At 43.4% G+C, this 25,455-nt stretch overlaps 1 protein-coding gene across 7 annotated transcripts in view; it reads left to right on the top strand.

Annotated features, from left to right (window-relative positions):
- The window catches only part of CNKSR3 (CNKSR family member 3), an 83,263-nt gene extending 58,034 nt beyond the window's left edge, over positions 1-25,229 (top strand). For 5 of the 7 annotated variants that reach the window (XM_058735726.1, XM_058735720.1, XM_058735722.1 and 2 more), the window contains 11 exons: positions 410-612; positions 1,107-1,194; positions 6,261-6,302; positions 8,947-9,066; positions 11,304-11,363; positions 16,215-16,283; positions 16,532-16,765; positions 17,476-17,600; positions 20,167-20,375; positions 20,870-20,959; positions 23,733-25,229. In XM_058735726.1, the coding sequence (XP_058591709.1) occupies positions 434-612; positions 1,107-1,194; positions 6,261-6,302; positions 8,947-9,066; positions 11,304-11,363; positions 16,215-16,283; positions 16,532-16,765; positions 17,476-17,600; positions 20,167-20,375; positions 20,870-20,959; positions 23,733-24,031 (1,515 nt within the window). In that variant the 5' untranslated portion in view covers positions 410-433 and the 3' untranslated portion in view covers positions 24,032-25,229. The remainder of the gene's footprint in view (positions 1-409; positions 613-1,106; positions 1,195-6,260; positions 6,303-8,946; positions 9,067-11,303; positions 11,364-16,214; positions 16,284-16,531; positions 16,766-17,475; positions 17,601-20,166; positions 20,376-20,869; positions 20,960-23,732) is intronic. The other 2 variants (XM_058735724.1, XM_058735723.1) reach the window with 2 other exon arrangements.
- Positions 25,230-25,455: the final 226 nt, after the last annotated feature.

The raw sequence follows: 25,455 nt of genomic DNA, 5'->3' as shown, positions 1-25,455 counted from the left end.
CCTCGCCCTCTCACCCCAACCAGAACAGAGACTACTGGGCTTTAAATGTCAGTAGGGCTCAGGCTGAGAAACTGCTCTACGTGGTCAAGGAAGCCTCCAAGAGGAGGGAACATTTGGGCTAGTATGTAAATATAAGAAAGAGCTATTCTTGCAAAGATTTGTGGGAGGAGCATTTTGACAAGGGAAGCTGGTGAGAGACAAGTCCCTGAGGTGGGAGGAAGCTGAAGGAGGAACAGAGAGGAGGCCAGTGTGCCTGCGAGTGGGTGAGGTCCGCACTGTGGGTAAATAAGGAGGATTTTGTGGCTATTGTAGGAGTTATTCAAGTTGCTCAGTGGGCTTTTGAGTTCCTAATAGAGATTGGACATTGCTGATTGTTTTGAATTCTTCCCTTTGATTTTATTTTCCACAGAATTACGGCCTTGAAACCGATAATATGAAGAACTTGGTTCTGAAACTGCGAGCATCTTCGCACAACTTACAGAATTACATAAGTAGCCGGCGGAAAAGTCTGGCTTACGATGGGGACACTTCCCACAAGCCCCCCAACGAACTCCTGACCTCTGTGGTGGAGCTAATTGGTGCTGCTAAGGCCTTGTTAGCTTGGCTGGACCGGTAGGTTACGCGTGTACTCCACTGTCCCATCAGAGGAGGCCCCAAGCTGCACACACGCCTGTCTTAGGAAAATGAGCCTCTTCATGTCCCTTCCACTGGGCCTCTCCAGGACTTCTGGATCATGGCGGGATTTTAGGGTCCCTTTGGAAGCTACTGAACAGACAAGTGGCAGGACCAAATTAAGGTCCACTTGGGGAAGAGTGGAACCCCCGTGCCAAAGGTGTTTTCGCTGCCGTTAAATGCTCATGATTATTTCGTTGGTCTGAAGGCCGTTAGTTGACTTCTGAAGGGACATGAATTCTCTTGGCTCATTTTCTAATGTGTTTTTATCTAGCACTCCTGCGGCTCTTCTGTTCAGATTCCTGTTTTGTGTGTTAACGGGAGAGGAAACCATTGCATAACGAGTCCTTTAAACCAGCTCTGCTTGTCAGCCTGCAACGTGGGATCCCAGTGTCCCCACCCCCCTTTTTAAAAGAATGCTTATTGCTTTCCAGGGCTCCGTTTACAGGGATCACCGATTTCTCGGTAACGAAGAACAAGATCATTCAGCTCTGCCTAGACTTGACCACTACAGTCCAGAAGGTCAGTATGTCGTTGCTTTTTTAACATTGTTTCCTCCCTTTACCCTTGTCCTCTTCTTCAGAGTGCTCACATGCAGGCATGAAGGGCCTTTTTCGCTCTTTCTGTTTCTTGCAATTTTTTCCCATCCGACCTGGGGAGAGATGAAGGGCTTCCCATTAGATGCATTGTTGCCGATGGTTTCTGAACAATGAGCAGTGGCTTTTACGTCAAAGATTACCTTTTTCTGTTTTAAAATAGTTGAGCTAATAGGCCCGTACTTTCTCTAAACTGTTAGAGCACTTAATTTTTTTCATAGAAACTCCAGAGCAACTAAGTCACGTGAAGTTAAGAAATGCTGAGGGAAGGGCCCCGGAAGGATGAGTTGGATACAGTTTTGGATATGTGGCTGGAGAGACCCTCTGTTGCAACGGAGACATTTGAGGAATCTGACCAGCATGACTCTGTGCTTGTCCTGATGGAATGGGCCTATTACGTCATCTTGGGGTGTTTTCCTGGTAGTCATTTTTTTTTTTTTTTTAAGTTTACTTATTTATTTTGAGAGAGAGAGAGAGTATGAGCAGGGGAGGCATAGAGAGAGAGGGAGAGAGAGAATCCCATGCAGGCTCCACACTGTCAGCACAGAGCCCTGCATCGAGCTCGAACTCATGAACCCTGAGATCATGACCTGAGCCGAAACTACGTGTCAGATGCTTAACCGGCTGAGCCACCCCAGCCCCTTGGTAGTCATTGTTGACTGTTGGGAACTGATGATAGAAAAAACATCTCTTGGTGGGAGTTACAGATCCTGATCTGTTCACATCAGGAGCAGGGTGTCCTGTCCACCGAGCAGTCTCACCACACTTGCCCCTGCTTCTGTGGGCCTCAGCTCACCTGGCACATGATAAGTGGTTTTTAAAATTTTTTTAAATGCTCTTTTAAACAAATGAGATAATGCTTTTGACAAAGAAGCCGATGCAAATCTTTCATGTATCAGGAGAAATTTAACCCAAACTTAAGGGACACGTGAGGTATTGTTTTTGTTTTCCCTTTGGTGTTCATTGAGTATATGCTTCAGAGAGACCCCCACAGGTTCAAATCCTGCCTCTACCACTGCTTAGCCCTGGGGCCTCAGACAAGTCACTTAAAACTTAAGAGCCTCATTTTTTTTTTTTTTTTTTGTCTGTAACATGGGAATCCTAATATTTACTTCACCAGATGATTTGGTAAGATTTCTACAAGTTATTGTTGAACGAGAAAAGAAGGAAAAAAAGTGGAATATAAAGACAAATGGTGACCCCCCCCCACCCCACCCCCCCAAAATACGAAAACGTAGGAAGACACGTGTTCGTAACACACACGCTATCCAAGAACCTGTGTACAAGGGAGTAAGTTCAGTAGGCAGTCCGGAGGAAAAGTCGTGTTACTTTAGCAGGGAGAGAAGTGGGGACAGAGCCTAGGAGCCAGCCCCCCCCCCCCCCCCCCCGCCCCCAACCCCAAGGACGAAAAGAAACACTTTTTAAAAAATTTACAAAGACCATTATGTGACCACATTTATGTATTTGTGTAAAATTAAATACAAATAATGTGAAATATTTTATCTAAAAATAACCACACCTACCTCGAAAGTTTGCTATGAAGACTAAATGCAAAGCGCAGTGCCCACAAGAAGTGACAGCATATAGTAGGAAATCTAAAAATGATGCCTTGTACTGGTTTTCTGGACACCGACTTGATGGTTCCAGGAAAGGGAGTTCACAATATGCTGCTCCTTTTTGGTTTGTTTGTTCTGTGGCTTATTTAAATTTGAACAGTTCTTAAGGGTGAAGACTGACAAGGCGTCACTATACACGGAATACCGTTTTAGGAACGTGGGTTGAAAAAGATGGCTAGCTCCTTGAACATACGTTTTCTCTAGGATTTGGAGAACACAGGTGCTTTGGCACGGGGTGTATTTGTGTGCACACAAATGAGAAGCAACGCACTTGATGAGCGAGCCCCATGCCTTTTGCAGGGTGCCGCCTGCATCCTGAAGGGGGGGGCCCTCACACTCCCTCCCAGCCGGGGGGGTGGGGTGGGGGGGTTGGGGGTGGGCGGGGGAGTGGGGGGGGCGTGCCGTCTTCAGAACTTCTCGGCAGGAGGTCTGTTGACCTTTCCAGAAGCAACCTGTCTTCTCCGTGTATTCCTTTTATCTGGGAAGTTTCAGGAATGAAAGTTGTGTCCTTCCTTCTTCCGGTGACAAGGAACGTGTTCTCCTTGGGTCTTTATTCCTTTCGTCTGTGTCTGCAAGGAGAGACCTTTGGGTGTCCTTTCGCTCCTTTCTCTCCTCCACGGGTTGCCATCTCCCCTCCTGTTTCTTGTCAGTTCGTCTGCATCCTTCCCTTGAAGGATAACGTGTCGGTCTCCTGCGTTGAGGCGTAAATCGTTGCTGCCTTTTCCCCTGGAAGGAGACTGCGCCCTTCTCGTGAGCACGCCTCGTGCTGTCCAAGTCCACGGGTGGATCTTCCGTCAGTTTCCAGTTTCTGGGCTGTGATGTCAGACCGAGGAGACTCCGGGGGAGGGGTGGGGATCTGCATCATCAGTCTGTCCTCTGCGCTGCGAGGCCATGAAAACTGCAGCGGCGGCCGTGAGAGATGGGATGACGGTGGCAGGTGCCGAGTCCCGCTGGGGGAAAACTCGGGGGGAAGGGAGCAGTACGCTAGAAAGCCCAGGAGGACTGGACAGAAAGCTGGGTGGCCACAGAAGCAGAGGAGGAAAAAGCCATGAGAGCATTTGCAGAGCACTGGTTGTGTCTCACGTGTGTGCCGCGTGCTCGACGTGTGTTGTCGCGTTTGCTTCTCTGCTGAGTGAGGTTGCATCGTGCCCGCCTCGCAGAGACAGGAGTGCAGGCAGGGAGCAGCTGGGCAGGTTGTTCAGGGCTACCCCGCTGGGGACGAGGTAGAAGGAGGACGAGCAATGGAGGGAAGGAGCACCCGATAGCTGCCCTGGCTGGGTCCCTGCCAGGTAGGCTGGTCTGAGGCTGCGAGCCAGGTGACCGAGGAACGTGATGGAGCTCAGCCCCGCCGTCTGGCTCCAGAGGGTTGATTTGGTTTCAGGATGCCTTTTTTCCATTCCATTGCCTTTGTGCCAAAAAGCATGAAATCATGCCTGCGGCTGCTTCCTCCCAGTAGAAACGGCTGTGGGAACCCGTGTTCACGGTTGCAGAAGGTAAAAAGTGAGCCCTCTCACACGTTGGCTTGAACAGTTTTGGGGAGGCAGGAGAGCACCTCTCACCCATTGGTTCCAATGCCACAGGGAGCCTATTTTCTAGGTGGCTTCTTGGACCTGTCAAGGAATCAAGTGTCAGGAACCACGAGGTCACACATCCACCTTGAATCGTGGGCTGTGGAGTACCGAGAGGAGCTCTCTGCCAGTGGGTGATTATCATTTTGGGATCTGTAATGAAAAACCATAAATACACATTATTACTTTTATTCCTAGCACAAGACTGCATAAGTGTTCTGTTCGCTAAAAATGGATACTTAGTAAATTCTGTGTTTCCGATGCTGTTAACCGGGGATGAGCCATCCACATCCCATCCATGGTACTTGGTGGTTTAGCTCTGTGCACAAGATGGAAGGTGCAAGGCACATGTTCGAGCTGGAATGATTCTGTTTTGCAGAAGTTGTTGCTCCTGTAGTGTTTGAGTTCATATCAGCTTAACGCATGTAAAAATGTATCTCTAAGTTTCTTTCTTAAAGTGTTTTCTTACTTGGATGCTCTTTTCCTGAGGATAAGTGTAAACTTTGGGAGCAGTAGAGTCACTATTAATGTTTAACACATTTTTAATTTAAGAAGATACCAAAAATCTGATTACAAAATCATAGGGTAGAGTATCATACATTTCTAACTCCCGCCCCCTGCCCCACTCCTCAGTGATAGCAGAAAAGTGACCTTAAGTGACTTTTGATTGAAGTGAAAATCTTTTACAATTCCAACAGAGTTGATTAATATCTTTCGTGTACATGAAATAATTAGGATGTTCCAGTTTGGGATTATACTTAAAGGTGCAAAATAAACTCTGAAGAATCCAGTTGGTCCCCTTTTTTTCTTTTTTCTTTTTTTTTCTTTTTTGTTTTTAATGTTTGTTTATTTTTGAGACAAAGAGACAGAGTGTGAGTGGGAGAGAGGAAGAGAGAGAGGGAGACACAGAATCTGAAGCAGGCTCTAGGCTCTGAGCTGTCAGCACAGAGCCCGATGCTGGGCTCGAACCCACGGGCTGCAAGATCACGACCTGAGCTAAAGTCAGACGCTTAACTGACTGAGTCACCCAGGCTCCCCAGTCCCCCTTTTTTCTGCATGTCCTCTGCCATGTAGAGGGAAACCTTTGCTGTAGGCCAGTTAACTGTGAAGGTTAGCAGTGAGAGTTTCACATTGGTGGTTTCACTGTGACCATTTTTAGACAGGACAATGGTGACTCCTATAATCAGCCAGCTGGGCTCATACAGTTCCGAGTCTTTTGTTCTTACGCTGAATAAATAATGCTTTGCACTCCAGCCCTTTATTTAACATCATCAATAGCATACCTCAAGACCACTTTTTTGGCAGTGTGTTAATGAATGTTTTGTTGAACCTTTTTCATTTATTAAGGACTAAAATATCTGATTTAATCTCAGTGTTGCTTAAAATAAACTTCTGTGGCTACATTTACTCAAGCCTTTATTTGAAAGCTATTCTTATAGAAGCAGGCCCAGAGCTAAAAGATTCCTGACTTGTTGGCCAAGTGCTGGCTGAGCACGGGGTCACATTTGGGAGCCATTGCCAGGTTTCTTTCTTGGACTCGACTTCTGGTTTCTTGCTCTCTGCACGGTATAGATGGTGGGTAGATTTCAGTTCAATGATTTTCATAGGTTTTCTGATGAAATAATCGGTCAAATGGGTTCCTTGGATGATAAGCTTCTTTGGTCAGGAGAGAGCAGAGCCTGAGAAGGTGTTGGGTGCCGGCTCCGTGCCCTCCGCATCCCATACAGGGCTGTTTGGGCTGCAGGGGGAGGGGCATGCCAAGTTTCTAGCTCTCTTACAATTTTCTTTTTTCTTCTTTCCTTCTTTAGGATTACCTTGTTGCAGAAATGGAGGATAAAGTTTTAGCCGTAGTAAGTATACCTTTTAGAAGTGACTGTAAAATTCCTTTTCCCAAACGAATGGACTCACATTAATTCAAGTAAATATTCTGTGGCTAATGACTTTAGGATATACTTTGAAATATTGGCTCTTTGGGATTTGAGTCTATTAATTTAGGTAGAAAGAGAAGAGTAAAAGTAATCTAGCAACAAGAAAATTACTACTGTGAAAATTCCTGTGCTTAACTTGGGTATATGGGGGTCTCTGTTTCCTCCAAACATTTCATTAGGTACAATTATACTTAAATTACTAGCCAGCCTGTTAATGAGGGTTACCCTGATCTGTAAATTTCACTTTAGGAACGTTATGATTAAAAAAAAAAAAAATCCTTGGCAAAACCCTTCTGATGGCAGGGGGATGTGCCGTGATTGTTTAAAGAGCATTTTGTAACCATTCATCATCGCTTCCTCCCTTTGACGTAAGCCAGCCTGGGCCCTTTTGATAAGGCCTTCCTCCTACTGATGTTGAGGAATTTAAGAGTGAAACTGCTATAAATATATTTTCCATAAATAGGAGGCTAAACAAATTGAGGGAAGGTAAGAAGTGTCACTTCTTGGATTCTCCCCCTTGGGGGGAAAAAAAAATCACTCTTTGGAATTTCCTGATTTCCTTGGTGGTTTGATTTTGAAAGGTTAGATGAACCTGGGGGAAACAACAACACGTAACCAGCACTTCATGGGGATCTTCATGTCTCAAAAAGTTTACGTTGTCAGTGTTTGGGGTCAGAGAATGTGAACCATTACTAAAAAGATGGTTACCCCTAAATGTAAAATACAAATCTATGCATCTCCTGGATGATAACAGGAGAAAAATCTAGGTTGACCTTGTGTTTGCTGGTGAGTTTTTAGATCCAGTACCAAAGGCACAATCCGTGAAAGAAAAACTGATAGGATAGATCTCATTGAAATGGAAAACTCTGCTCCATGAAATGCAGTGCTAAGAGAATGGAAAGACAAGCCACAGACTGGGAGCAAGTAGTTTTAAAAGGATAAAGGATTTGTATCCAAAATATACAAAAAACTGTTAAACTCAACAGTGAGGAAACAACCCAGTTAAAAAGTGGGCAAAAACTCTTAAAAACTGAGAACAAACTGAGGGTTGATGGGGGGTGGGAGGGAGGGCAGGGTGGGTGATGGGTATTGAGGAGGGCACCTTTTGGGATGAGCACTGGGTGTTGTATGGAAACCAATTTGACAATAAATTTCATATATTGAAAAAAATAAAACAAAAAATAAAAAGTGGGCAAAAGATGTGAACAGACATCTCACCAAAAATGTACGCAGCTGACAAATCAGTATAGGAAAGATGTTTAGCATCGTGTTTCATTAGGGGAATTGCCAATTAAAACAACAGTGAGATACTATACACACCTGTTAGAATAACTGAACTCCAAAACATGACAACACCAAATGCTGGCAAGGATGTGGAGCAGTTGGCACTCTTGGTCATTGCTGGTGGGAACACAACATGGTACGGTCACCTTGGAAGGCACTGTGGCAATTTCTTACAAAACCAAGCATATGCTCACCCCACGATCTAGCAGTTGTACCCAATGAATTAAAAACTTGTATCCGCAAAAACCTGTACAGAATGTTATAACAGCTTTATTCCTTAATTCTGCAACTTGGAAGCAGTCAAGATGTCCTCCAGTGAGTGACCAGATAAACATCCAGACAATAGACTGTTACTGAGCAGTAAAAAGAAATGATCTAAAAGCCATGAAAAGATATGGAAGAACCTTCAATTCATATCACCAAGTGAAAGAAGCCCGTCTGAAAAGGCTACATGTTGTATGATTCTAATTATTTGATATTCTGGAAGAGGCAAAAACCACAAAGTCAGTAAAAAGACCAGTGATTGCCAAGGGTTCATAGTGGGGGAGGGCGGGAGAGATGAATAGATAGAACGGGGGTTTCAGGTAGTGAAAGTGTTCTGTGTGATACCGTAGAGGTGGAGACATGACGGTGTGCATTTGTTGAAACCCACAGAACTATATACCGCAAAGAATGAACCCTAATGTCAACTACGGACTTTTGTTAATAATAAGGTACCAATTTTGGTTCATCGGTTGTAACAAATGTACCACACTAAGGCCAATGTTTTTATATCTTATTATTAACCCTGTTATAACTGTATTGGAAATTGTGTTGGGGTGGGAAGGAAGCACATAGAAACTCTGCACTTTATGCTCCGTTTTTCTGGAAACCTAAAACTGCTTTTAAAATAAAACCTACTCAAAAAAAAGCAGGTACAGGCAAAACAAAACAAAAAAAATTAACCTTGTGAATATTTGATATGTATAGAATGTGAGCGATCAGGAAAAAACCATGCAGAGGCTAGGAATAGATGATTGTCCTTAACTGCCAAACGGGGGTTTCTGTACAGTCTGTGCTCCTAATTCATATAAGAGCTGCACTCTTTAAACAAAGCTGAAGTGGCACCGTTGCCACGGATCGCAGATACGAAGTCCCAATGCCATGCCTTCGTTAAGTAACATTATTAAAATGATCACCGACCAGAGCTGAAGATTGTAGGTGAAGTGCATTTCTTTAAACTGCACCTGAGATAAACTTGGTTAATGATTGAACCTTTTCCTATGTGCCTCTCCAACTCTAGGTCAAGGTTTTAAATGGCATCTGTGACAAAACAATACGATCTGCTACAGATCCTGTTATGAGCCAGTGTGCGTGTTTGGAGGAAGTTCACCTGCCAAACGTTAAGCCTGGGGAAGGCCTGGTGAGATTCTAGAAACACTTGTTTTCTTCCCAAATAAGAACACATCGTCATTTATTAAAGTTTGGGGTTTTTTTTTTTAATGATTCTTTATTGCTCTCCTGTAATTCTGAATAGAATTAAACTTAGATTGTCTTCCATTATGTAGTTAGGAATTTGCCATCTTGAACTGTTGATAGGTTTTATGTCTTCAAAGTATACAAATAAATACAGTTTTTAAACTGTATTCTCGTATCTTGAAGGGATTGTTTTAACAGTTTTATTTTTAGGACTTAGTGCGAGGAGGTATAAAACATTTACACAAAGGAAAGATGGTCTCGGGGTACAAAACAACATCTGCTCTGAAAGTGTCTATTAGCACTTAGATGAACGTGAGAAGAGGTGGTTGAAAGAAATGATTTCTTAAAAAAAGTTCAGAACTGTTTCATAAATGATGTATGAGCCCTATTATAGTAACAGGCCCCCAGCATACAAACAGGTAGATACCTGGCTTCCTAGATCACAGATCTTGCAGTGCCTAGCATGCATCTCGTGTGATGAATTTCCCGAAAAATTTATTTTTATTTATTTTTTAATGTTTGTGTATTTTTGAGAGAGAGAGAGTGCTCACGTGAGCGTGAGCCGGGGAGGAATTGGGGGATGGACTGAGGATCCGAAGCTGATTCTGTGCTGACAGCAGAGAGCCCGATGTGGGGCTCAAACTCAAAAACCGCGAGATCATGACCTGAGGTGAAGTCGGATGGCCAGCCAACTGAGCCACCCAGGTGCCCCAGTTTGCTGAAATTTAAGTGGAAAAACCATGAGCCTCCTTGATGAGCTTGTAGAGGCTTTGAGTCTGAGAGAGCTGGGTTTAAATCCAAGTCCTCAAGGGTCCTAACGGCTTTACCGGTCAGTTTCCTCATCTGTCATAAGTGAATAGTAATAATTACTGCCTCACAGAGTTGTGGACGGTGTTCAATGAGATGATGGGTGTCAGGTGCCAGCTTCTGGGGCACAGTTCCTGTCAGTAGTTGGTGGCTGTGCAGGTACTGATGAGGATGAGGAAGAGGAGGAGGAGGAAGCATGAAGTAGTCTGTAGGTAGCTGTGGGGAGATATCAAGGCAGTCTCTCTCCTCAGGAAAACAACAATCAACCAGATATCGACAAGCTCACTTTCTTTTCTTTTTTTTTTTTTAATTTTTCTTTTTTTTTTTTTTAACGTTTATTTATTTTTAAGACAGAGAGAGACAGAGCATGAATGGGGAAGGGTCAGAGAGAGGGAGACACAGAATCCGAAACAGGCTCCAGGCTCCGAGCGGTCAGCACAGAGCCCGACGCGGGGCTCGAACTCACGGACTGCGAGATCATGACCTGAGCTGAAGTCGGCCGCTTAACCGACTGAGCCACCCAGGGGCCCCGACAACCTCACTTTCTTAGCAAGTAGAAATATGCATGTTGAGTGTCATCATTTGACGAGAGTCCCATTATAGTGTGGTGTAGTTGCTGAGCCGGGCAAGTCCAGGGTCAAGATGATTTCTGAGGAAGATCTACGTTATTGCAAATCTGATACCAGGGTGAGCAACTACTCTTGGCCCAGACTGCGAGATTTTGCTCTTTTCCCTCGTCTTACAAAAGTTTCCTAAAAATGTTTTGTACGTGATCCATCCAACGGCGGAAATCTTTCCTCCATGATATGGCATTCACCCCTGAGTTGGCCTGTCAGGCCTGTCAGGAGGAGTGTATCTGTCTTTATGCTTCCCTTCAAATGGAGGCGTGCCTGTTTCTGGTTTACTCCCTATGTGGTGTTTCTTAATAGTCTTTGTTCATATATCCTGGTCTGGGTTGTTGGTGGCTTCAGTGAGTCACCCCACAATGAGTGCCGATAGCAAATTTATCCGAATACATTGTGTCACCAGACAAAGAAGTGGTCAGGAGAGAACAGTCCCTGTTTGAAATGCCTCATTCATCCTGCACGTCTGAGAAGATGCCTTCTGAGTCCCCAGAGTTATGGCAAAATTCTGTGGGCCCAGGACACAAGTTCTCATACCAAAGAGATCTGGCTTCTGATTTCTTCCACTAGTGTTTCCATTTGTTAGCTCCCCTTCACTGCTTGTGGATCTTGTTTCACAATGTTTCAGAGTCTTAAAAATGAGTGTTGTTCTGAAGGGATTGCCTTTAATGTTTTATAAGATGAAGTCTCCCTGGCGGCCATGTTTCTAAATGTTGGAGTAATGAGTGAATATATTTGTGACTCCCTCTAGGGCATGTACATCAAATCAACCTATGATGGATTGCACGTGATTACTGGAACCACCGAGAATGTAAGTGCATATCCGTTAAATGTAAAAGCCATTGTGTGTTTAAACAAATTTGACACACAGTCCCTATACTTTTCATTTAAACGTGTGCCTCCTGTTTTATTATCTATAGTGAGAGTATGGGTGCTGTTTTGTTTATTTCTGTTGCTAGGCACACTGCTTATCACCAGCTGTTGTAAATTTATTATTTAAATTGTCTTTTATTGCTGTTGTTCACATACCTTGCCCGGTTTTTGCCCCCCAACCTTGTTAATTATTCCTGTTGCACCCTGGAAATGTTAACCCATAAATATAAAAACAGTGATATCTTTGTTGTTGAAAATCACTCTTACAGGAACTGGAATTGGTAGCTATATGTGTAAAATACAGTTTTTTGTTGTTGCTTAATGGAATTTATATGCGTCACCAAAGCAACTATTTCGAGATTGTTTGCACAATGTAGATTCTTTTTATAGAGTTGTGTTTTGTAGTATTTGGTATGATATTGAAATTTAGTTCCCCTGCCCTGCACCCTAATCTTTTGAATAGAAAATGCAGGACTGTTTCTACTGTGAGAGTCTTTGTACACTGTTAACTTCCTTTTGGAAATGCTACTACATGAAAGGTTTTTCTTGAGCCCCTCAAACATTTTGAATTTGTAAAAAGTAGAGCTAATTGAATGCTTTCTTTTTTGCAACTTACAATACGGCTAGTTTTTGGTGACATTGACATGAAGCTAAAAATGTTTGAATAGCTTCCTGGATCTGTATGAAAGAAGTATGTGTCTGTGAAATTAATCTGCTATTTAATCAACTAAGACAAGAGGAAATAATTCCTAAAAATAGAAGAAATTTGGTAACTGCTTTTCTAATCCGGTGCAAATACATGTTGCATTTTGAACTTCAGCTGCTAGATCTTTAGATAAAATAAAATGGCGTGGTCTTTGATGAGGGTTTGTGATGCAAGCTTGCTTTTTGTAGCAGGAAAGAAATGGCATTGCTTAAAGCAGCCGGTGAAATTTAAATAAGTTGTGTGGTTCTGGCAGACGGTGAGTAGCAAGATGGTAGTATCTTGAAGCATTTTCTGTTGAGCGGCGGTGAAAACGCACTGACAAGCAGTAGGAAGTTTTATAGCACGTCACCCGATCGGCAGTAACAGCACAGGAAACTCTAGTTTTAGGTCAGGGACGGTGCAGAGGAGAAAACACATCACTTGTGACGCAGCTCATCCCTCATCCTTGTCAGAGACTTAGCGAATTTCAGCTGAACCATAAACAAGAACATACTCATGGACCGTTCATTTCATTGTTTAGGAGCTGGGTGGATTCAGAGGGATGGTGAAGGTCATTTGAGTTTTTAAAGAGTTGAAGTTTTGCATCTATCACTTGATAGTGACTGCATTATTTAACAGCCAGGCCTGTGTGGTTCCAGACTTTACCGGTCTTCTTAAAGCAGTTTTCATCTTGGATCAGCGTATAGCTCGCTATCATATTACTACCAGAAGGCACACATTTCTCCTCTTCAAACCACCCCCCTTCCTTTGGTTTTAAGGATGAGAGTTGAATGACAGACTGTCAACTTAACAAGCTGCTTTTGAATGACGTGAAAGGTCAAATGTAAGGATCCATTTCCTAGAATTCCTACCAGCCTCATAAGACTGGGTGAGAGATTCAGGGTTGACCTGGATGTAGTCGATCCCATACAGGATCAAAGAGAAGTCATCCTGGAGACAGGTGGTTTCCATCTTGTTAAAGATGAAAAAAAGGAAAACTTGACTTATTCCATCTGGCAGTCCATTCGAAAATGTCACTCATTGTTTTCAGTCACTCAGCTTGTGTTCACAGAGTACCTGGAATGTGCTAAATCTTGCAGATGAGGGTGGGAAGTTAGGTAAGAGCCCACTTCTCCAGGGCTTCTGAGTATCTCACCCTAAATGCTGGATATTTTACACATAAATGGCAGTAGAAAGTGAGAGCTCCCGGATGGCTTTCCAGCTAGCACTTAAGGTTGTTGTGACTTCAGAATCAGAATGTTTTAGAAGCCTAGTATGGTGGGTGGTAGTGGACAGAAATCACCCACTGCCTTCCTTTATTTCTCCATCTTGGACTCCAGGCTGCAGCAATGACAGCAGACCATCTTAGGCCTACGGTGCATTTTGGGGTGGGGGGGGGACGTTTCCTGAGAAATCAGGATCATTCCAAGGTCAGCCTAACAGTATCTAGTGATTCTCTTTGACTTCTTTTTTGATATTGTTCAACACCTTGAGAGGAGTCTTAACAGGATCCCATCCATACTTCTATTCCCCACCTCTGAGATGAGGTGGGAATTAGATTAGCCTCTGAAGAATGGATGCATTCTTCTCCGGGTCATCACCCTTCTGCAGAAAACCAGAACAAGCATCATTTTTCAGTAGTCTGGCTCGTGGTGAAGATAGGCAAGAGCCACTGCCCCAGGAAGAATTTTGGTATCAAGCTCTCTCTTTACCAGTGTTCTGCCAAACACATCTCTTAGTCACCTGGTAAGACATTTGAGAAATGAATGCGTGAGGATCCCGAGGAAGGAAAGTCACTTCAGGTCATTTAGGCTTGTTTTTTAAGATTGCATATCTATAAACAGGAACTTCCTGACCTCTGGGTCATCTTTTATAAAGTGAAGATTACCTTAAATGAATCCCTGGCCAGGAAGATTATCTGGGCTGGACTGATTCTTTTTTTTTCTTTTTTTTTTTTTAATATTTATTTATTTATTTTGAAAGAGAGCGCAAGCAGGGGAGGGGCAGAGAGAGAGAGGGAGAAGAGTCCCAAGCAGGCTCCACTCTGCCAGCACAGAGTCTGATGTGGGCTCGCTCCCATGAACCAGGAGATCATGACCTGAGCCGAAATCAAGAGTTGGATGCCTAACCAACTCAGCCACCTAGGTGCCCCATGGCTAGACTGATTCTGATCAGACTTAGCGAAGTTGGTCTGTAACTGAGGGTTAAGCATCTGACACGCAGGAGCAAAAAGGAGCCTACACTCACACTTTTTTCTTTAAGTGTCTCAAGAGAAAGAGACTTGAAATAGACCATCTCCCAGAGGTACCCCCCTGTGCTGGTCTCTCAGGTGAGGCACCGCTGGTTGTTATGGTTGCAGGTTACATGTTTTGAAAAATAACTGTCACAGTTACATGTTGGATCTAGATAAATCAAAGAGATTGTTTCTATAGTTTAATGCTGCTTGCTCATTTCTTGCTGAGCCCATCAGAACAGTTGAGTGAGAAGATCCAGCAAGGATGTCTTGGGTTTAGTTGCTGCCCTCCTGACTTCATTCAAAAGTGCTATCTATCTATCTATCTATCTATCTATATAATTTTTTTTAATGTTTATTTATTTTTGACAGAGAGAGAGAGAGACAGAGCGTGAGCAGGGGAGGGACAGTGAGAGGGAGACGCAGAATCCAAAGCAGGCTCCAGGCTCTGAGCTGTCTGCCCAGAGCCTGATGTGGGGCTCGAACTCACAAACTGTGAGATCATGACCTGAGCTAAAGTCGGACACTTAACCGACTGAGCCACCCAGGCGCCCCAAAAGTGCTATTTTTAAAAAAATAATTATAAATGTGTTTGAAGATTCAATCAGTTACATAAGTTACCAAATAAAATACTCTCACCTAGATAAGGTATGACTATAATTTGAAATGAAGGGTTTATCCTTTGCTTTTGCTCACAGGAGTTATCTTAAACATGAAGAGTGCTAGTTTCGTTGATTGAACAAGAATATTATGAGCAAAATATTTGACAAATAAATTACATCTAGGTATTTATATACACACATATTATTTGGGGGAATAAAAATCTGGACTTCTAATACTGAAAACACACTCATTTAGAAATCAACATGAGGGGCGCCTGGGTGGCTCAGTCGGTTAAGCGGCTGACTTCAGCTCAGGTCATGATCTCGCGGTCCGTGAGTTTGAGCCCCGCGTCGGGCTCTGTGCTGAGAGCTCAGAGCCTGGAGCCTGTTTCAGATTCTGTGTCTCCCTCTCTCTGACCCTCCCCCATTCATGCTCTGTCTCTCTTTGTCTCAAAAATAAATAAACATTAAAAAAAAAAAAAAAGAAATCAACGTGAAAATGAAAAAAATTTAAAGTCATTTTCTCTGAAGAAATATATTTTCTATTGTCATCGTCTTTCTATTTTAATAGCATTGTGATAATGTGTAAAATAAGGTTGAGTAAACAAGGTTTAATTTTAATAATTGCTTAAAAGGAGATGGGATGACAGAGTTACAGTGATGATCTTTACGTGGTAAGCAGTTGGTCAGCTTTTGTGAAATTAATTTTGATAGGGATATATGTAAGATATTTTTTAAAGTTTATTTATTTATTTTGAGAGAGAGAGAAAGAGGCAGAGTGAGAGGGAGAGAGAGAAGCCCAAGCAGGCTCCATGCTGCCAGCACAGAGCCCTACGCGGGGCTCGATTTCACGAACTGTGAGATCAGGACCTGAGCCGAAATCAAGAGTCAGACGCTTAACCGACTGAGCCACCCAGGCGCCCCTGTACGATATTTTTTAGGTGAACCAGCAGCTCTTATCAGTTTGTTGTGTCGACAGTGTGTCCCGCTCTTCCTGAGGGGCTGGATGAACCCAGCCGTTGCAGTTGACGGGTGATCTGTACCAGCTGCCCGTGCATCAAGTAGGGAAGTCAGGTGTCCGCCTGTGGGCCGGACTCTACAGACCGTGTAGTTTCAGGGTCGTCTCGTAAGTGCGCCATGTGATAGTTCTTGAGAAAATCGTGTTCCCTTTGCTCTTTGTCTGCAGAAGAAAGAAGGAAGAAGAAATAGAAGCAGAAAGAAATAGAGGGTTGAAAAACTAAGACAGGTCTCTGTGTTTGTTCTTAATAGTCTCCTGCAGACAGATCTCAGAAGATTCATGCTGGTGATGAAGTCATTCAGGTTAATCAGCAAACTGTGGTGAGTTTGTTCATCGAGACGAGGACTTTTAATATTCCCCTCTAGAACTTTCAACTAAATCCAAAGCCATTTTGCTTGAATTTTTTTTAATTTGCAATTTATATCCAATTTTCCGTAATTTTAAGTAGTGCTAAGGTGAACATCTTGGTGTCTATTTGCTCGCTCCTGATTTCCTTGAAATAAATTCATAACTTTGATTTTTCATTATTCCTGAGTGAGTCCCTTTTCCTCATTTTCCTTCTTTGAAGGTGGGATGGCAGCTGAAAAATCTGGTGAGGAAGTTGAGGGAGAATCCTACTGGCGTCGTATTACTGCTTAAGAAGCGCCCCACGGGCTCTTTCAACTTTACCCCTGCCCCCCTGAAAAACCTACGGTGGAAACCACCGCTGGTGCAGGTATCCGTTACTGGTTGTGAACTTCACCTGGTGTCAGCATGTGAGCGGCGTCATCGTTGTTGGCCTACAGAAGTGACAAAATTGAAGGTCTCACCCAAGATTTTAAAAAAATAGGTCCTTCGAGACCAATAACATGATTAAAATTAAGCTGCCAGGATTTAAAGTTTTTAAAATTAACTTATATGTATGTGTATATGTATATATAATACTAAATAGCATAGAATTGTGTACTTCCTGCGTGGCAAGCAGTGTGCTAAGCCTGTTATGTGTATTGTGTCACTTAAGTCACCCTATGTGGGTACTATTCTTGTCCCCATTGATTCCCATCTTAATAGATGAGGCACAGAGAAGTTGAGTGGTTTGCCCAGAGATACACAGCTAATAAGAGCCATAGCCAGAATAGTACCCAGACCGAGTCCCAAGCCCATGCTCCTAGTCAGTGATAGCATCGTTAGCGGTTTGTATGAACTAACACATTTAATCTGCGCGGCAGCCCTGTGCAGGACCTCCTGCCAGCATGGCTGGTTTTTGAGGAGGAAACTGAGGCATGGTATTTAAGTGATTTGCTCAGAGCTAGAATTCTGACCTGGCTCCCAAGCCTCTACTTTTTACTGTGCTTCTAGTCTTTCAAAACTCCCAGTTAATTCTGACTGTCTCAAAGAATACAAATGGAGTGTCGCTAATGGCTGTGAACACACGAATGACCTCAGTCCCCGGTGTTGCTTTTGGGGAAGGAGAGTTAACCAAGAATAATCTCTTAAGTTCACTTCCACCCTTTGCACTGGCTTCCGTTTCAGACCTCACCTCCACCCACGACAACCCAGTCCCCTGAAAGCACAATGGATACCTCACTGAAGAAGGAGAAGCCCGCCATCTTGGATCTTTATATCCCTCCTCCACCAGCCGTTCCCTACTCGCCCCGGTAGGTCACTGTTCCTGTTGGCGGTGTGCGCGTCTCCTGTGCCTGGAGATTCTCAGTGGTGGTGTGCAGGCTGTGAGGGTCTCGAGGGGAGAAGTTGCTGAACTCCCGTGTGACAGCAGGGAGTCTTGAGATCGCAGTTTTCACAAGTGTGATCCTGGGCGTGGGCGTGGGAGGGCTGAGTGAAGGGGGTCAAAAGGTCCCAACTTCTAGTTATAAGATAAATAAGCTGTGGGGTGTAATGTACAGCATGGTGACTGTAGTTAACAGTATTCTATTTTGTATTTGAAAGTTGCTGAGAGAGGACATTTGTAAAGTTCTCATAGCAAGAAAAAAAGAATTTGTAACTATGTGAGGTGATGGATGTTAATGGAACTATTTATGGTGATCATTTCGCACTATGCACGCATATCAAGTCCTTATGTTGTACACCTACAACTAATACAATGTTACATGTCAACTATATCTTAATAAAACCGGGGGACATGTGTGATCCTTTAGGTGGAAGTGTAGGCATGGATCCAGGGTTCACGGGTCTTGACGCTGTGCGGTTAGGTGGGAGCGGGCTCTTTATGAAAGCGTGTGCCCCGGGAAAACGTTGTTTTGGCTCCTCCTGGGATATGAGAAGGGGCTGTTTGGGGATCCCTGAAGCTGAAGTTTCATTAGGTATTAGGTAAATCATCTCTGGGGGGGGGGGGAAGATAATAAATATTTTTGGGACATGAGTTACGGTTACAGCTTTGTTTTGCTGAGAGAGAGGTGTTCTTCATGGGACTTAAAAAATGTGAATGTAGGTATGATGCTCTGTATTTGTGCATGCATGTGTACTTGTGTGTGCCTATTATAAATTCGAAAAGTCGGTGCCCTCTTAATTGTTACATGGTCAAATTAGCTGCTATATAAGGGATCATTTAGGTGTGAAATATAAGTTTATTTATATCAGTTGACGTATTTACAGAGATTTTGGCTCATTTATTCAACATATATTTACTGAGTGTAGGGCCAGAATCACCAACTTACACAAAACAGATGTGGCTCTTGCCCACAGAGAACTGCCAATGTCTTAGTCAACTGTTCAAGAATAAATTGAGAACTGTATAATTATGCTATAATATTTCATAAGACAAACTTCAGGCTGAACTTAACAGTGATATATTACTTTATATTGGAGCTTTTCGTTGGTTTGTTTTTGTTTTAAGCTAGTATTTGATTCTATTGTGTCTCTCCCGTGGGCGCAAAGAAGAATTAACATCATTTTCCTCTCCCTGGTTTTGGGTTGCCCGGAACTTAGTACAGCATACAGAACTTCTCTTAGGCGATCAGAGGCATTCTGGTTAGTAGACGGAACTCTTCCCTGCATTCACAGATCAGAGCCATGTGGTCGCAGGATGTTAAGTGTATTTAAAGTGACAAGTACTTGCCTTTGCACACGGAGAACACAGTTTCACTCATGACCAGGGCATAGGTTGTTTCAGCAGAAACTAGGAGGTCCCCCCCCAAACCCCCAACTCTGAATGTTCCCATCTGGGTCTCAGCAAAGGGTCACAGAAGCAGTGGTAGGAAAAAGGTCATGTACGTAGTAAAGGGGAAAGGGAACTGGAGCTTTTAATCTGCTTTGGGGGACACACACGCACACTCACACGAGCGCACAAGTACACACACACACGTACACACCATCGATGAAGGAGACTTTCTGAGGAATGAACCCTGCAAATGGTTATGGAGAGTGAGTGGTTGAGTCTTGAAAGCTTTGTGGATGGGGAAGTTAGATTCCAGGTTTGAAAGTATAGAAGGAGATGGGCTCATAGGAGGAAAAGGGGTACACACAGGTGGGAGGTTCATTGGAAATAGCAAGCAGGCAAAGCTGATCTTGAGATCGGTTTTGGACTCAGTTGCTGTTGTATTTTGTCTAGTAGTTTTTGCAAGATCACCTAATGGAATTTTCTAAATGCAAAAAATTTAACTAGTAACTTGGATTCAACTAAAATTAATTTCAAGTTTTATAAAAGCTGACATTTAAAAAGAATTAAGTTGGACTGGTTAATCCAACACTTGCTAGTTTCTGTGCTGAGTTCAGAAAATAGACACCCTCCACTGGGAATTATAAAGGTGCCTTTGTGTTTTTTGACATAATTTTCAAATCTAACAATTCCATTACACATCAAGTGTCTTCTTTGCTGGAGCTTGGCAAAGATACTACTTTAGGCATCAGAAAAATGGCTCTATATACCCTAACTAGTGATTTCTGTTACAGGGAACAGAAGTACAGGGAAACGAGAGCTGTCTTTTCAAAGGTGTATTTCTGCGGCTTAAACATCTATGAAAAAAAATTTCATTTTCCTTTATTTAGTAGGATCATGCTATTTACTCTTATTTAATAGGATATCTGTTAAAGGGGGGTTTACTGAGGGGGTTACTGAGATTGAAAAAGTAATGTTTTTTTTTTTCTTCCAGTGGAAAGGAAGATTTAAATTGTCTTATGTGTATGTACTGGAGGAAGTATCTCCTGTAATTCATCTGTATGAGAGGATCTTTGTAAGCAACTTAATTATTGCCCACTGTCTTCCAGGGATGAGAACGGGAGTTTTCTTTATGGAGGATTCAGTAAGTGTAAACAGCCCTTGCCTGGTCCTAAGGGCTCAGAGTCCCCAAATTCCTTCTTGGACCAGGAGAGCCGAAGACGGAGATTTACCATCGCTGATTCTGATCAGTTGCCCGGGTATTCGGCGGAAACCAATATTCTGCCCACAAAAATGAGAGAGAAAACACCGTGTCATGGTACATTTCTGGGTGTTTGTTTTGTTCTGCCATTTGTTTTCACTTCCCTCCCCGCCCCCTTCCTTATTTGGAACTGTTGGATGAATTTGGCAGACTTGAAGGGTAATCTGAGGAAAACATAAACCTCAATGAAATTCTAAGTATGAGACCTTTATTCATCTCTCTCAAGTGAAGCCTTGTTGAATCATTACTCTCTGCCTGGCATCAAAGCCCAGCGGAGTGAGATCATGTTACAGTTTTAACTTTCAGTGCCTGCGTTTTAACTTGGAGCTGCTTTGCTCTGTAGACACATAACACTTAAGTGCAGCCCGCCTCTGTCCTAATCCCTTGCTGTGGAAATATGATGCTTTAAAATACTTATTTTAAAATAATGTTCTTGCTTATGGGTATGTGAGTGTGATATGGGGGAGTCTTAAGTTATAAATAAAAGGAAAGATTCTCTGAAGTCCCCCACAGTCTGACAACTTATCACGTTCCTTCCCCTTCCTCCAAAGGCAAGCCCCGGCCTTTGTCCATGCCTGCAGACGGGAGCTGGATGGGGATCGTGGACCCTTTTGCCAGACCTCGAGGTCATGGGAGGAAGGGTAAGTTTAAGCAAACCAAAAAACACCAGACAGGAGTCAAAAGAGCCAGGTCCTTTGTTGCAACCCTCTTCCTCGCTGTCCTGTAATAACCGCGTAGAGGACCTGGCCTGAGTCCCGTCTTCTCATCTCTGAGGTCGGGGTGCTGAATCTCTAAGGCCCTGCCTGTTTCTGGAATGGCAGAATTATATACTCCTAGTTAGTGACTATGAATCTCCTAATTAGCATTGTGTGCTTTAAAAGGCTGTGGAGGGGCACCTGGGTGGCTCAGTCGGTTAAGCGTCTGACTTGGGCTCAGGTCATGAGCTCACAGTTCGTGAGTTTGAGCTCCGCATCGGGCTTTGTGCCGACAGCTCAGAGCCTGGAGCCTGTTTTGGATTCTGTGTCTCCCTCTCTCTCTGCCCCTCCCTGACTCATGCTCTATTTCTCTCTCTCTCAAAAATAAATAAAACAGTTAAAAAAGTTGTTTTAAAGGGCCGTGGACATTGATCATCTGTAAGTTTCTAAATAAGTAGAAATCTACATTATTCACTAAGCAATCTCATTCTGAATTTTATGACTATTATTTTTGGAATCTCTTTGATTTTTAATGAATAGACATGGATTTTTTTTCCCTCTCTAAATCCTTCTTGTGTTAAAGAGTAATTACCATTGGAAAATAAATTGTGTGAATTCCTCTTGTAATCAAAGTTACTGGTTATTACACTAGTCTTGAGGGAAACGTTTTTAAATAAATTCTTATTTTTTTTGCCAAATGATTTGATTATCAGCACTGGCAAGACATTCTAGCATTGTTCGTGTGTTGCTGAAACAAAGAATAGGTGACAAGTTCAAGTGGAGTAGACCTTAGATAGTCAAAGGAAGAAGAAAAAAGTTCTGGAGGCTCAACTTCCAAAGTGGTCAACCCCTCACTGGGGTTGGAGGGGGAGGGAGGGTCAGCCCCTCCCTGAGACCTGGTAGAGTTTGTCACTTAGGTGTCTGAATCACTTGGAAAAGGGAGATGTCTGTGTCAGGTCCTAGATACCCTTAATTGGCATGTGAAAATCTGTGGAGCAGTCAGCAGGTGGCAGGCCTGTCCTTTGTTTAGAGTTAGAAACTTCAACATATTCGTTGCCATTCTCTTAGGTTTTTAATCCCCAGTTTAGCCCTTTGTTTCCTGTTAGTATTGAGAGATAGAGGTGATGGGAGAGTTAAGCCCGGAAATGGAGACGCACTTGACCTCCCATCTCACCTTCTGTATTTTTGTTGTATGATCATTTTAGAATGAAAAGGTGTCTATCTGCACAAGGGGCACTTAAAAGAAAAAGCCACTTTATTGAGAGAGAAGTCACATACCATACATCTGCTCGCTCTGTTGAGTGTACAATTCAGAGGTTTTTCATATATTCACAGAGCTGTGTGTCCATCAGCACTAATTCCAGAATATTTTATCACCTGCAAGTTGTCGTTCCCCATTCCCTCCTTCCTTAGCTCCTGGCAGCTGCTTATCTACTTTCTGTCTCTACGGATTTTCCTACTCTCAACATTTCAGATAGATAGACTCCTATGATACGTGGTTCTTTGAATATGGGCACTTTTTTTCTTTCAAGTTAGTTAATTTATTTTGAGAGAGAGAAAAAGCACAAGTCCGGGAAGGGCAGAGAGAAAGGGAGAGAGAGAGAGTCCCAAGCAGGCTGAGCACTGTCAGCACAGAGCCCAATGCGGGGCTTGAACCCACAAATTGCAAGATCATGACTTGAGCCAGAGGCTCAGAGCCACCCAGGCTCCCCGACAGCAGGCACTTCCTGAAAGTAACTTCCGCTTTAAATACAAAAGCAAAACAAGTACATTGAAAAACATCTAGAAGGTACGAGAACATAAAACTCAACTGTAATCTGCTTCCCCAACCTAGAAATAATCACTCCGTTTTCTAATGTTATACACTTAGAAAAAAGGTGCAAAGTGGAAGAAACAGATGTTTGACAATACTGTGAAATGTGACTGTTATTTAAAACATGGGTATTTTCTATAATGCCTGCATTTGGCAGTCCATCTTGTGGCCGTAGCACGTATTTATTCGGTCTGCTTTTGTTGGACATGTAGCTTATTTTTGTGCCCCCCCCCCATCCCACAATTGTGAATGATAATTCAATAAGCATCTTGTACACAGATCTTTGTACATTTTTAGGAGCAGAATTTCGGGGTCAAAAGAACGCTACATGTTGCCAAGGTGCCCTGCATTTTAGGTGTCTATTCAGTTTCTTAACTACCCCCTACCCCCATCCCAGGAGCTGCCTGTTGGCATTTAGGCCGGGACCATTCTTCCTGGTTCGGAAATGTCTTAAGGATTGCAGAGCGTGAGAATCTTTGAATGCTATCTACTAAAGGTGAAGAGTGCTGGCCTCTTCCTGGAGGGTGACAGTCAAAGGCACCCCTACCTTTCTAAGTTCTCTACGCTTCAGAGTAAGAACCACCGTTCTGGACGTGCTGCAGGCCTTGAACAAGGACAGATGGAGAAGGGGTGATAGAATGATACAGCCCTTTCACTCTGGTTATGAAAGTTCTTAACACTGGTAAGGAAGTGAGGGCCCTCTGCTCTGCCTTTGTGTTGCCTCTGAGGAGTGAAAGCAGCCTATGATGGACTTCTTCCATTTCTGCTCTCTGAGCATCCAGTGGGGATGGGCCTGGCTGTCTGTGAGGCACCATAGCCCATCCCTGGGAGGAGGGCATCAGAGGTCTGAGCAGGCCTCAAGTGGATGGTTATTTTAATGGACTTGTGGGCCTTGTCTGAAAACAGGTGAGGACGCCCTCTGCCGGTATTTCAGCAATGAGCGGATCCCTCCCATCATCGAAGAAAGCTCTTCGCCCGCATACCGTTTCTCAAGGCCCACAGCGGAGAGGCAGCTGGTCCGAGGTGCAGACTATGTCCGAGGGAGCAGGTGCTACATCAGTTCAGATCTCCACAGCAGTGCCACGATTCCATTCCAGGAGGAAGGGACCAGAAAGAAGCCGGTGGGCGCGGCGGCCAAGTCCTCCTCTACAGAACCGTCCCTGCTGGTCAGCTGGTTTACCCGCCTGAAACTGTTGACTCACTGAGCCCTGCCCTCCCTGGACTCTTCCCTGTCTCCTGTTCCCAAGTGCCTTGCTTCCTCAGTTGACAACCTCTTCTGGTTTTCATCCACAGTATTCCATAGTGACCTCATGCAATTTCAGTGTTGTTTTTTTCTTTTGGAAGTTGTATACTGCCCTTCTTGGAATCTCGAAGTCATTGGATGGGAACAAACCCAGAGGATCTTAGGTGTTGGCTTGTGGAGGCAGAAGGAGAGAAATGAGTAGAGTCGGCTTTTCTTGCTTCCTTAGAGTTGGAACACAGAGACGCTATATAAACTGGGGTCTTGGCCAGGGATGGTATGGCCATTATGAGGCCATTGTCAGCTTGGGAGGCGGGGCCAGAATTGATGGCCGTTGTCACACGGATGTGTTGGTTTGTGGTCCAGCTTCTTCACCTGAAAGAAAGCCAAGGGAGAAAACCTTTTTGTGTTGATTTTTCAAGCTATGTACTGTATTCGTACGTGTAGCAGCTTTGACTTTGAAATAACATGTAGCATGTATTTCATGCTGCTTCAAAGCAGTGGGTTAAGTGTAGGCCTGTTACACTTGGTCATACCCTTGTCATAACCATCTCCGTAGATAAGTCAATTAATGCAGAAACACGTGAACACATTTAGATAGGGCTTATTACACACAAGGAAGTTCATGGTTATTTGTGAGGGGGGTGTTATACGTTATTGTCTTTAAGGGAAAGAAGCTATAAGATTTGCTGACAGCCAAAGTATCATGCAGAAAAATGAAGCGACAATATTTAGGTTTATGAGAGATACATCAGTTTGCATTTTGACTGTTTAATGCCTGTCTTCCAGAAAAAAAAAGGCAGTTCTTCAAAATTGTACATATTTGCTAAATAGAAATCTCTTGGAAAGTCTCACGGTCACTCATTTTCAACTAGCATCAGGTATTTTGGAAAAGTGTGTCTGGATATTAACTCTTGTTTAAACTGAATGTATGATATTTTGTTAGAACAGAAAAGTACTATCTTGTTAATTTAAGTGTTTTAAATATAGTTGTATATTTTTCTTACTCTTAGTCACATGTAATTTGAAATATCTTTGTTTTGCGTCTTACATGAAGTTAATGAAAAAGAGTGTTCAAGGTGTTTTCAGATTTATAAGTGACCACTGTGGCCGATGCCAGTGTGGGCGCTGTCGTTAAAAAACAAAATAAACCTTCCCAAGCATTTTGGGATTTTTATGGATTAGAACTGGGGGGGTGGGGGGGGTGGGGGGGCAGTTGAGGACACGCGGTACAGTAACATTACATTTGGGAACTTTTCCGAAGTATGTTCCTGGGCAGAGCTGGTATCCCTTCCTCAAAAACACTCCCCTCCCCACACACACCCCTCGAATTGTTTACTTTGCTGAACTGCCTGAAATTCAACAAATTAGAGATTTCCCGGAGTTACT

Source organism: Neofelis nebulosa, chromosome 6, assembly GCF_028018385.1.
Source record: "Neofelis nebulosa isolate mNeoNeb1 chromosome 6, mNeoNeb1.pri, whole genome shotgun sequence".
In the NCBI taxonomy this organism is placed as follows: domain Eukaryota; kingdom Metazoa; phylum Chordata; class Mammalia; order Carnivora; family Felidae; genus Neofelis; species Neofelis nebulosa.
Note: the sequence above shows the minus strand (reverse complement) of the source record. Positions and strands in the feature narration are given on the sequence as shown.